Source organism: Choristoneura fumiferana, chromosome 24 (genome assembly GCF_025370935.1).
Source record: "Choristoneura fumiferana chromosome 24, NRCan_CFum_1, whole genome shotgun sequence".
Classification (NCBI taxonomy): domain Eukaryota; kingdom Metazoa; phylum Arthropoda; class Insecta; order Lepidoptera; family Tortricidae; genus Choristoneura; species Choristoneura fumiferana.
In genome coordinates this window covers 1436932-1451006 of record NC_133495.1, presented here as the reverse complement: position 1 = coordinate 1451006, position 14075 = coordinate 1436932, and the positions used below count along the sequence as shown (strand labels likewise).

Genomic DNA, 14075 nt, shown 5'->3' with positions numbered 1-14075 from the left:
AAAGGAATGAAATATTCCATCCTCTGACGCAACGCATCGGTAACAGCTTCTGCGCAGCTCAACGAATCGTCACTGGAAAAGCAAGGTTTCTGCCATGGATAGGAAGCAAAGAAATGACGCATCTCATCCCAATCTGCTTACTTGTATCGCCATACTCGCCCAGTACCGATTGAGCAATCGGGAGGAGAGTACTGCGACACAAATTTCACCAGACAATGGTCAGAAGTACCCAGATGGGAAGACACCGACACATTGTACCTGTCTGGATCAGTCGTTAGCCAAAGGTCCAAGCAATTAGGCGTGTGCAAGGCAACATCCGGTATGCGAGTCGGTTGCTTAACCAGCTGGGTGAGATCTAGCGAAAGCGCAAACTTACGCGCTTCTCCTCCTGCATAGTCCATGACTTGGTATGGGAACAACCAGTCCTCGCGGTGACCATTAAAGTCCCCCAAGAAAACCAACTACGCACGCGGATACCGTTGCTGAACCACACGCCGTGCCGTAACACTGAAGTGATCAAAGACCCTGGTCGTCTCCAAGTCACCGCTGTGCGACCGATAGATCAGAGCCAAAGAATGGAAAAGCTAGGATCCTCAAGGTTGCGGAGACGCTGAGTACAGATGTCATCACAAACGTACAAGCAGACCCCAGCACGTGGCTTAAAAGTATGCTCCAGGCTGTACCCTGAGTAGTGTGGGTAGTGCAAGTACGCCTTGTCTAAGGGACATTTAATCTGCGTCTGGGTATCCTGGCCTGGTCAACACCAGGGGTATTGCAGATGCGTTGCCAATCTAGAAGCCTAAGATGGGATACTTCACGTGCCAGTAATTTCACCGGAAGAAAAGAAGGAGATGAGAATGGCAAAAGTGAATAGGTTAGAAAAGACGGCAGTTGAACAGACACAGTGCTGCTCACCCAGCAGCACACGAAAGTGAGCCACAACACTAGGAGCCTGGTCTGGTGACTGCGGGGACGCCCGAACCCCCCAAACACGGCTTTTGGGTCCTCTCTCCGGTCGCCAACCGGCACTACAGCACATCTTCGGGATTTTTCGCAAGTTACCGGGGCAGCCCTTCAAAGTTGGCGAAAACTCTACTTGGGCCCCCTACTACTACTGCAGCAAACTGACGGCACCGAAACCGGTTTGCACGCAAGTCCCTGCCCAGACCCGTCCCTCCACATGGCTACTCCTAACATTATGCTGGAACACGGCCATGACCGTTTGGCAGCATAACTTAGTTAGGGTGGTGACAAACCGCGGCCGAAGCCTACCACCCGAATGAGGTTGTTCACCAGAATGAGGTTGTTCATTTGGCGCTACCTAGGGGACACGTGTGGGTAACTAGAACTAAAGCCCACGGACGCGAACAGCTTTACCCCAATAGTCGACGATAGGCAGATAAGACGATAACAAAAACCAATGTCAAATAAAACTTAAAAGTTTCTACGATTTCCTGTGTTTCCTTTGAATTTAGTAATATTGATTAAAGTGAGCGCAGGGCTAACTATGAAACTCGAAACTCGATGTTCGTGTCGTGCGGTCCCTCTGACACTTATACTATTTAATACGAGAGCGAGTGAGACGGCACGATACGAACTTCGAGTTTCGAGCACAGACGGTCCATTAGTGATCATTCGTTAAAGCAATCTGAAAATTAGTATGTTGTATTTCAAACCATTTAACTGGCAAGTCTAATAAGTATTTGTATGTAATGTTTTATGATTACCATTTAATTGAGTTTTATTGCAAATGCAATTTTTGAAGTTGATAATTGTAAAACCACGCCATTTTCTATGATGGTTGCTCTTAAGTTATATTTATTTAGAATTGTTTTTTTTTCAAGATTTTTACAATTTTTATTTGTATGACAAGGGAGCCAAAATGGTGTATCTACGACGAGGGCGGTACATTGAATCCAGGATGTAGCGAAGGATTCTACAATAGAATCCTGAGCTTGGCGAGGGATTCTAAAGTAGAATCCTGGGCGTAATGAGGGATTCTAAAGTAGAATCCTGAGCGTAATGAGGGATTCTAAAGTAGAATCCGGAGCGTACGTAATGAGAGGGATTCTAAAGTAGAATCCTGAGCGTACGTAATGAGGGATTCAAGTGTTAACGCCCAAAATGAAAATAATTTTGCTCCCGAGTGGCTCATACAACTTTTCACACCGAGTGCCTATGACGAAAATTATTATTAATAAAATAGTTCTAAATATAGTTAAAGAGCAACCAGCATAGAAAATAGCGTGGGTGTACAATTATCAACTTCAAAAAATTAATTTCCAAAAAAACACTTAGAAGAGCCTATATTTATTTGACAATTCAATTATGATCATATTTGCTACTATTCTGTGGTTCGTAAATGTATACTAGACTAAAATGGATATGAAGCACCAACATTCCAATCTCAAGAAAATCTTCAAGAGAATTTTTTCTCTTCAAGAAGAGCCTTGAACAGAAAAGTTGCATTTTGATCCCTCTCGTCAGGGAGGAAAAGTTACTTTTCTGAATGAGAGGTGTGAAATAGTAGATTGTTGCACCAAACAAAGTTATTTATTATTGCCGATTTGGAGCCTGAGCGTCAGCGAGGGTTTTAAAAAGCATCTGTCAAATTTCGGATGGGTGCCAGTTTGGCCAACCAAACGCACAAAGTTTTTTTTTAAATATACGGCTACTTAGGTACTGTTTTGGTACGATTGGTAGCAACAATTTTTTGTACGCAATCTGTCAAATTTCATAAGACCGTCAGGTTGAGCAACCTAACACTAGCAAAAATACTATAGCAAAAATACTTATGTTGCCTCTTTGGTGGTGCAATTAAAAAAAAAAGTAAAACAATGCTATAAAGGATTTTCATACATTTTTTCTGCTCTAGAGCAGAAAAGTCCCGCTTTGTGCTAGGTATTTAGTGCGGTTATGATGAAATTAAAGCATAGTTGGAAGAAAATAATATTTGTAATGTATTGTATTGTACCTACATCTGTAGCTCAGTTTTAACTCAATATAGTCCTACCCCGTCTGTTATCATTGTGTGCCACAGCTTGTGTAGGTGCGCCACAAAGGTTCAGCCACAAAACGTCACTATCTGAGGTCGCGGGGCTTCCATTCATGCAGCCGAACCAACTTATCAATACCGCCGACGAAACAACCTCCGAGAGGAATCAATACGTAATTGGGATTTTACCAGGAGTAAAGTTATTTTAGCTGCTCTCTAGGTTATCTGATATGATGTCACGCCAGATGTCTGCTTACGTCAGACGATAGAATCTGCTCCGAAATTATCTTTTACTACTCTTTATGTTGACGCTTCTGCGCGTTATCTGTGGTCTTCTTTGAACGGAGAACTTCTTTCTGTCACACGCGGTATAGCATGAGGTAGGAAAGGGATGGTGAATGCGATTACGAGCGCGAGGCCACAGGTTTTCAGGCTTTTATCGTATTTTTTTTTGGTTTTTTTTTTTCGAGCAGCAATGTATTAGCGTATAACTACCCAAATATAAGAAAACTATACACGGCGCTAACGCTCAACAGTAATCCATCGTACTCAATCCAGAACCTTCTAAAAAATAGAGACTGCGAATATCTCACTGTGTCTCCCCTAAAACTGACTGTACCCTCATTTGGAGCTGCGACTGCGCATGGTTTTACCCGGGCTCACGTTGCTGTTCGTAGAATTCTGTCTTTACTTTTTGTTTGTTCTTAGCTCATAAATAAACATTTTCCTAACAAGATGACTCTTAATACCTCACTGTCATTCTTATCCGGGTGTATAAATAGTTGTTTCGTCAGTGCAAGTGCAACTGAGGAAACAATGCGAACCGGAAAGACGTAAGTGCATAGGAAATTAGGTGTACTTCTAGCATTTCAGTGTTGCCATCATGCATTGTTCTTTTAATTGTGTGGGATAATTGTTGGTTTAATTGATGGGCAGTCGTGTATTCCTAGTTAGACTTAGATGCTGTAAGTGTACGAGTATACAGTACCATTAGCGTAAGTTTTCGGTTACAAAATACGTCTCGATCGCGTTCGAGTTAAAATCTCAATTTGTATGGAAACACGAACATCGCAAACGTTCCGCTAGAGGCGCTGTTCGTGTTCGCATACAAATTGAGATTTTAACGCAAACGCGATCGAGACGTATTTTGCAAACGAAAACTTACACTAAGGGCACAGATGTATTGAATGTTTCGCTTTCGTAATTTGTCGGATAAGTTCGTATTTATCTTGCATTCTCAATCAGCTTCAGTAAACTTCAGTAAGCTAGTTGAGATAGCAAGATAAAACCGGCCAAGAGCGTGTCGGACACGCCCAAAATAGGGTTCCGTAGCTATTACGAAAAAATTAAGTAACATTTTTCTAAGGATTTCGTATTTTATACGGAATCTTCCAAGTTTACGTATATTTTATACTTTAGGCTGCTATATTACTAATAATTCTCAAGCAAACTTAGCCGTTATAGTTTTCATTGAAAGTTTGATATACTTACTACCATCCTGAATTTTTTCAACTTTTTCCATCCACCGGTTTAGATTTTAGAGGGGGGGGGACGCTCGATTTTATTGAAAATTTGCACTTTTAAGGTGAATATTTCGCAAACATATCACTGAATCGATAAGTCGTCTTAGCAAACCCCTAATGATTTTAAGACCTATCCAACGATTGTTTTTTTTACTCATCCAACCCTATAGCGTGGGGTATCGTTGGATAGGTCTTAAAATCATTAGGGGTTTGCTAAGACGACTTATCGATTCAGTGATTTGTTTGCGAAATATTCAACTGCAAATTTTCATTAAAATCGATCATCCCCCCCCCTCTAAAATCTAAAGCGGTGGGTGGAAAAATTTGAAAACATTCAGAATGGTAGTAAGTATATCAAACTTTCAAGGAAAACTATAACGGCTAAGTTTGCTTGAAATACGAAATCCTTTGAAAAATATTATTACTTAATTTTTTCGTAATGGCTACGGAACCCTATTTTGGGCGTGTACGACACGCTCTTGGCCGGTTTTTTAATAATTAGATAAACCAAAAAATACGTGTCCCATATTTTTCCATAATCTAACCGTCGGACTAAATAGAATGATATATTTTTAACTCAGTCGTCATCCCTATTTTATGTTGTCCTTTTTCAACGACGTTTTTAAAAGCAAGTGGTGAACTTACTCGTATAGGTGTACTATTATAGTTTCGAAACGCGCCCTTCGTTATAAGGTTTCACTACTTGTTAAATAATAAGTAAGGTACAGTCACCAGCATTAATATCTGCCACAGCGGAGCGTGCAAAAATATCTGACACGTCCTTCCGGCCCTACAAATAGAGTCGTATCAGATATTTATGCACGCTTGTTGTGTCAGATATTGGTGCTGGTGACTGTACACGTCCGAGTGCTCGACACGCTAATGCGGAGCCTTAGACTCTTATTCATAAAACTTAACAAGCCTATGTTAACTAACAAATGCTTTGTCCCTTTCTAACAAATACAAATGTCGAAGTGTCAGATAAGGACAAACGAATTTTAGCGGCATTTTAACTAAAATAGGTTTGATTGTCGTTTATGAATAAGGGGGTTAGACTCTGCAGGGTGCTAGGGTCAGTCTTCATTGACCCTATTGGTTTCTTCCTTGGCCGATTCTAGCCCTTTTCATTCATCATCATCATCATGTCAGCCGAAAGACGTCCACTGCTGGACATAGGCCTCCCCCAAGGCTCTCCACTCAGACCGGTCTTGTGCTTTCCGCATCCACCGCGACCCCGCGATCTTAACCAAGTCGTCGCTCCATCTTGTTGGAGGCCTACCGACAGCTCGTCTCCCGGTCCGCGGACGCCATTCGAGAACCTTCTGGCCCCATCGGCCATCCGTCCTGCGAGCAATGTGCCCCGCCCATTGCCACTTTAGTTTCGCAATTCTTCGGGCTACAAGCCCTTTTCATTACAATTTCAAAACAAAACGATTCGTGATTTGTTGAACGGAAGTGTATAATGATAAAGGATCAACAAACGCACAGTCGGATGATTGAAGCGATGACTAATTCCCGATAGTATCGGCATCGTCTGCGGGTCAGGGGTTCAACGTTGCTTTGAACTAGGTACTCTGTAGCTTTAATGATATACTAATAATATATAATAACATAAATTATAAGAAATAATAACATTCTCGTGCTGAAGCACTGACTTAAAACGGGCACAAAATTATTTGTTTTTTCTAGTCGGTTTAATTTTTTTCGAGGCATGTAGGTTAGTAAACAAATATTTAGTAACACATAATGTCAATAAGTAAATAACAAATACATTATTACGAAAAGGAAAAAAACACAGTCAATGTCAAAAATAAGTGATCACTTTTGTACCTTGTAATTTTAACGTCATGTTTGAAAAGCCATACGAAATTGTGTATTTTGTACTTCATAAATACTGGCATGCGTTAAATATTAGTAATTTCTAGAAATTCGTATGGGAATATTGTAAAATCAAGTACTTAATTACATTTCGACTGTCAGATCGAATGGTTTACGCGGGCGAAACGTCTGGTAAAAGTTTAATATGATAAGGAGCGCTAAGCGCTTCCATATCGTAGTAACGTAACTGAGCCTGTTGTTTAGGCATTATCGTACTACGCCGACCCTTGATAACCGGCAGTTTTTATGAATTGTGACAGCAGGGGAGCACGTGCTAACGAGTATTGTTTCAACAAATAATAAAGCTGCCTATAAAGATATTAAGTCGTAACTCATAAATTAATTTTGTGTGATTATAATTTTGCGTATTTATTGCTACTTGCATATATTAAGTTTTTTATCCACACAGTATTTATAATGGGTAGGTACTAGGTACATTAATTGTTCAAAATATAAAAAAACACAAATAACTAACCTAAGATATCGTAACTAAATATTTAACAGTAACAATAAAATTAGGTACATAAAACCAAGGGTTCCCATAATGCTGGCCGCATTACTCCTTTGGACCGCGAATGCGATCCGCTGGGATAAGTACATAAGTATATGCTTGCATTGTATATTCAAGAAAAGGATAAACGCTAAAAGACACAAATTATTAATCAAAAAAAAAACAAACACTTTTAAATTATGTCCCAAAGGAGGCGGATTCCTGAATCTCTGACTAAACGCCTTTCTTTTATGACACGGTTTAGGTAGTATATTGGCGGCATTACCACCACTAATGCAGAAAAAAGACAAAGATCGCCCGTTTAGATGTACCGTAAGGTCGGGGTACTTTGGCCCTGCAGGGTAACTTTCGCCCTTGGGATTAACTCGGTCCTGGTTTTATTATTGCTTTCAGAATATGGCTCTTTGCCATAATATGGTTGGAGTTAATGATCGATCACGTTCTTATGTTTTTATTTTACGTTTTTATGTGGTTTTTATATGGGCCAAAGTAACCCTCCAAAGGGTCAAATTACCCTGACCTTACGGTAGTGCTTTTCCATCGTATTTTATTGGAAAAGTTCGTATTTATCGTGCTCTCTCAATAAGCTACAGTACCTATCGTACAGCCGTTTTGACATTTGACACTAAATAATAAAGTTCCATATTAATGTATGAAAATTTCGCACATTAAATACTATAATTGATTGACACTTCGCATGTCGTCGTATTCTGATTGAGGTCCGACTTTTCCGACTCTACATTTTGTAAAAGGCCAACGTAAACCAACTAGAAATACTATAAATTAAATAGAGATTTCCCGGTTGATCGACACCTCTGGGGACCCAAGAGCTGGTACGTTTTATCCCAGCGGATCGCACTTGCGGTCCAAAGGGGTAATGCGGCCAGCATCATGGGAACTCTGCCACAGGCAGATCTTTTGGACGATGTTCTTTTAAAAAAAAATATAGTAACATATACATATATTTAGTTAAGGTTTCTTAGGTAAGTTTTCTGTCTTATTATTATTATTATATTTTATTTTATTTAATCTATATTTAATAATAAATAAACTACAAATTATTATTATAAAAGTATAGAGATTGGAAAAACTTATCACTTGAAAGAAAAGATTGATATGTATCATTATTCACTGAGATATATATCACTCATTTAGCTCACTATATCAGTAGCTCGCAGAACGAAACGTAACATTATTGGCTTATTGCTCATTCATTTTCTCAAATCACTTTCATGCTTGTAACTTGTATTCTCCTTCGATATATGGTTGACAATGAATGACAAATGTTAGACCATGTCATGACATTTATGTAACATCAGAATTTTGCCAGCAATTATCGCATTATCTAAGGCAAAATAAGAGTCTGTGCAAGTGAGCTAAATGATAAGATGGTACATTTGGATTTGAACTGACATAAAGAGTGATACAGTTCAGCGAACTGATATAGCTATTTTGTGTATATCATTCGTGAGCTACCCATGTCTAAAATTAAAAGATCGAAACTAATTGGACCGTTACCGACTTATAAATAATCGTGCGTAAACTGTTTACTTTAGTACCTAATTATTTATAACTCACAATGTCTCAACAAGGAAGTAGGTACAGTCGAGTTTATATTATTATCAAATGTTTGCTCACAAGCTTATGAACTTGACTGTACCTAGGTTTTGGCTAAAGCGTAGGTAAAAAAAATACAAAAAGACTCCAAAAAGCAATCATAAAGCGTAGGTACCTACAGTAATTCCTAAACATCTTTAGCTCAATTCATCATCCTCGTTATATCATTATCCGAAGTATATTGCTTATTAGAACAAGCCAGTATGACTGACGCACTGTTCTAACAAATAAATTATTGTGCATTTATCTCAGCGTTCCTAGAAATCGTCCAATGATTTTTAGAGAGATAGTGCTAATGAGAATTGCGCTTATATTTTCCTTGTTAAGCTTATTCAAATGAAGCTTAGAGATAAATAATGGCCAGGGAAGGTCGAGAAGATTATCTGATTAAATTGAAAAGGACTTTGTTAGGCACGTGTGAAAATAGGGATATTGCTTTTTTGGACGATCTAAACATTGCCCTTTTAAACATTGCCATTTTAGTCAATCGATTTTTTTAAGCATTGTGATTTTTAAATATTGCCATACTATAATAGTTAGTCAAATAGTGGTCAAATAAACATTGCCATTTTCGTCGATGAAAAACTTTTTTAAACATTGCAATTTTTATGGGTCAACAACATATTTCAGTGAGTAAGAACCTTTTTGAATACGATTTTCCTGTTAAATTTTTTTCTTATATACCTAAGTATAAAAATACTTAGTTTTCCACAGAAACCAAAAAAGGGCGAAAATGCTACTTTCTAAGCAGGCTTTATACATACCTGTGCCTGTGCTACTATGTGTTGGTATGCAATAAAGAGTTATTGTATTGTTTTGCATTAAGTACTACAATCTGTTGAAATATTTGATTGATCGTAGAAAACTAAAATTTTCTCATTAACTACGAGCAAGTACAGTTCAACTAGAATGTTAATGTCGCGGGACTCGTCGGTTTACTTCGTTTTAATGAAGATTCAAATGAGAAAGAACAAGAAACCGTTATTTTGTTTCGACTTTCGGACGACATTAGCAATTTAGATCCTGATTAAGCTATAAATAATGTTCTTGATATAAGTCATTAACCCGGTCTACAGATATATCTTGTGAATAATATATTTCCATCTGGAAAAATCGGAACTCAATAGTCGGAAGTGTCAATCAATTATTATATACATGGAACTTTATTATTGAGTGTTAAATGTCAAAACGGCTATAGGTATAATCAAGAGCGTCATAGCGTCAGATTTATGTAACATCGACCTTATGGTAGTGGCATAAAGGGGGTAGGTACAGATATTTTTGACGTCTTTGGTAACGTAAATTTATTTATGCCCTTGACTGTACGATGAAGCTAATGAGGGCTATCGTTTTTTGTCTTTCTAGATGGCGCCACTGTTGCGTGAGGTTTTAAGTGTGGCTTTCAAAGTCGGTTAATACGGGCGTGAAAACAAAGTTTAGATTAATATCATATTTAATACACCTTAAAACCGTACCATAAAAATATCGAGCCACCACAGTGTTTCGTAGTCCCGTTTTGTTCGGAAAAAAGGGAGGACAAAAGTTTCCGAAAGACAAAACTGTCTCAAAACACGGACATTCGTTGCCCCGGAACGCATATTTGCCATTATTAATTTCAGATATTGCAAAATATTCACAAAATGATTCTAATTAGGTATAATTAAACCCGCGTAGCTCACTCAAAAACTATGAGATGAGATTTGACATTTCGGTGACCTCATGCTACACTAGCGCCTCTAGCGGCGAATTCATACGCGATAGCCCTCATTGAGATACTACGATTCATATGAACTTTTCCGATAAAATACGATGCAACATCTACACTACTTAGTTACATCTGTACCCGCTTCAAGAGGGTCAAGTCGTGAGAATATTTATTTTTTCTTACATTCTCCCAAACAAGCGAGCGATTATACGGGCAATTGTGGACCGCTATTAATAGAACTGCAATAATTGCCAAGGCCAAAGGACAAGTCGTAGAGCGCCCGCGCCGACTGGGACCAGCCCTGCCTCATAAAAACTGGACATCTACACCGTGTTTTTAACAAGGGGTCATCCATAAAAACGTCACACATTAAGGGGGAGGAGGGGTTTGACTTTGTGACACAAAGAACAATTGCGGTTTTCATAGCAATAGGAGTGACAAGGGGAGGGGAGTGCTAAAAATGGGCAAAATTGGTGGATGTAATTTATGGATGGTTCCCAAGGGCGGATGCAGGGGGTCATGGGGTTCATGACCCCCTGTGGGACCTGGGCCGAGTCTAGGACAACAGTTGATGATTAGCATTAAACGCAGTAGTTTCTTTGGCTGTAAAAAAGGTAGAATTATTATTATGAAAAGAAAGGAACTCAAATTTGGAAAACTCTTTATAGTAGTTTTAGTCCTATGGATATTTTGTATTTTCTTAATATTTCTTATTAAATGAATAATGACTTTAATTTTGATAAAATTAATTAATATCTTTCTGCGACAAAATAGGAAAATTGTTTTGTTAAGTATACTTAATTCATGTTATTCTTGTAACCTACCTCTGGCTATAAAGCTCGATCAGCCTTTGGTTTTTAATCCCCGACGCGCAAAACTGTAAAAGTAACTACCATAGGCCATAATATTTAACGCGTTCGCAATCACATTCATTATCTCTTTAATTGTGATTGCAATTGCTTTCGCGTGTTAGAGAAAACGACAGTTCAAATGAATTTCATCATCATCATCATCCCAGCCTATATACGTCCCACTGCTGGGCACAGGCCTCCTCTCAGAACAAGAGAATTTGTGGCACTATAATGAACCACTCAAAATTGTAAATATTACTTTTTTAAGTTAATCTATTTATTTGTTTTAATTTCAGCGTTGAAATGTGCAACCGAGTCAAATAACGCACAGTGCCCTTCAGACCATCAAGAAATAGAACCACAACATTTAGGTAAGTTTGACACTTTTAATTAATAATTAAATTATTTTTGGTTTCGTTTGTGTGCGTCCTGTACAGTAACTAACAACTGTAACTAACAAACTAATAAATAACAAATTGGTCATAACATCTGAACCTTTTACGACTGATTCATCGTAAATACGTCATAAACAAGCAAGTTTTAAAACGAGATATTGTATGATAGATAGATATTGTATCACTTATATACTCGTAGCACTTTAGCATAAATGCAAATTGTTCTTAAATCGCAGTTGTACAAACGTTTGTATAACATAGTAATAAAGCAATTTAATCATTGTCGTACAAAAGTTTTAACCAAGACTGTTTCCCGGTTTTACAACTTCAATATGACATCTAACAGCACTTTTGGTAGTAAAGCTTTAAGACTGACAATTGTAAAACTAATCATAATGTCAGCATCTTACAGCTGTTACATGGCTAAAATGCCATACAACAGTCATAAACACGACCGTCTTATAGCTAAGAGATAAAGGGTTACGACTTTTATACTTCCACTTTTACACGTCATTTTTTAAACTACCAGCGCTTTCGGAAAGACCATCATTGCCAAGAAGAATGCGCCGCAAGAAACTTGGCAGAAAGTCATTTTTTCATAGTAATATAAGGTGGACTTTTCCCTTAAAGGGATCTCTTCCAGTTAATCTTTGAACGATTGATAGGACATCAGAAATCAGAATCAAGAGTATTTAGACACTTCAATGGAAATAGAAAATGACGGATTTTTTTATAGTTTGTTTTTTTAAATAAGTAAAGAATGGCTTGTTAAAAAAATAAGAGAAATTTCGTCTGAGTTTACAATAGGTTTACAAAAAATATTTACTACTGTCCTAAACTCAGCCCAGGGCCCAGGGTAGGGGGGGGTTATGACCCTAATAACTCCCCCCCTGGATCCGCCCGTGGTCTAAGTTGATGATGTTATTGTGCAGATCCAGTCACGCCAGCGTCAAGCCCGTCAAGGGTCCTCCCTTCGGAGGTGGAATGTCTCCCGGGCAGCGAGTGGGAGAGCAACTGCCACTCCTGCCGCTGCTCCACAGAGGGCGCCGCCGAGTGCCGCAGACTCAGCTCCTGCAACTCACCCTATACTGGTAGGTAAGCTGATTTTAATAAAATCGCTTCATGAAAGACACGGAAAAATGGGTCAAAGCATCTAAAATGGGTCAAAGCATCTAAAATGTCAGAAAACTACGATAAATAAGTAATGAAAATATTTGGTTTTAAAAGCAAAATCTAATACTGACAAGCTCCGTGAAAACCACGCAGACGACAGTAACAGCTGTTCCCTATGCAAAATAAGACAGCCTGTGGATTCTACTGATGACCAGCGTTACACATTCAATGCCTTAGCCATCTAGTTCTAGGTGCCCCGGGCGAGTCACGCCATTGGGGCCCTTTTAGATACGACAGGCGACAAAATGACGGTTTGTTTTTGTTAGACATAGAATACACACATACTTACTCACTCTTGCGAGATAAGTTTGTAAAAGTTCATACGCCTGTCTGGTTTTACTGAGGGCCAAATTGTGTATAATGTTTCCGAAACTCGCGATCACAATCAAATGACAGTTTTTGTATGCGAAAACTGTCATTTGATTGTGATCGCGAGTGTCGTAAACGTTACGCAATAGACCCTCAGAGGGCGCTTATAGTTTACTCATAAGTATTCGATCGGGTCGGGCGGGATTGAATGAAATAATTGAACGATTAACGAAAGTAATGTCACTTTGTCATTTTGGTGGGAAAATGACAGATGCATAACATTTTCACATTTGTGTGAAGTGTAATCAAATAGGTAAGTAACACACATATACTAACTTTCATTAAATTCACTCTTTCAATCCATTCGTGCCAGCTCTTGTTAATTGACCTGTATGTTTATGCGTGTCTGGTTCCCATAGAACAAACTAAGTATGCTTGATTTGGGACTAGAGAGAAAGAAAAAATATCAATTAAAAGATGATATTTATTTGACGACCGGATGGCCATGTGGTTAGAGAACCTGACTACGAAGCTTGAGGTCCTGGGTTCGATTCCCGGCCGAGGCAGATATTTGTATGAATTACGAATGTTTGTTTTCGCGTCTTGGATATTTAATATGTATTTATCTATAATAAGTACCTACCTATATACGCAGCTACGTTTATCCGTTGCCTAGTATCCATAGTACAAAGATTTGCTTAGTTTGGGACTAGGTCAATTAGTGTCAAGTGTCCCATGATATTATTATTATTATTTACAATTTCAAATTTCCAGAGCCGATTCGCTGCAAGCCCAACACGTCGTTTGTTCAGGAATGCAACACTTGTACTTGTCTCGAGAAAGGCGAGGTTCAGTGCACGAGGATGGAATGCATCAAAATGCCTGGTTAGTAATTGTTGTAAATTTGTTTTCTTTTTAGATACATATTTAAATAGGTACTACATCTATACTAAGATTATAGATGCGAAACTGTGTATTTGTCTGTTTGTCCGTCTGTCACGTCGAAACGGAGTGACGGATCGACATGTTTTTTGCCATAGAGATAGTTTTTGGGTCAGAGAGTGACATATGCTACTTTTATCCCGGAAAAATGCACAGTTCCCGAGGGACAAGCGTGC

The 14075-nt window shown here is 38.6% G+C and overlaps 1 protein-coding gene across 4 annotated transcripts in view; it reads left to right on the top strand.

Moving 5' to 3' along the window:
* Window positions 1-14075, top strand: part of LOC141441998 (uncharacterized) — a 40993-nt gene that overhangs the window by 12833 nt on the left and 14085 nt on the right. For all 4 annotated transcript variants that reach the window (XM_074106905.1, XM_074106904.1, XM_074106903.1 and 1 more), the window contains exons 2-4: window positions 11377-11451; window positions 12408-12566; window positions 13732-13842. In XM_074106905.1, coding sequence (XP_073963006.1) covers window positions 11377-11451; window positions 12408-12566; window positions 13732-13842 — 345 coding nt within the window. The remainder of the gene's footprint in view (window positions 1-11376; window positions 11452-12407; window positions 12567-13731; window positions 13843-14075) is intronic.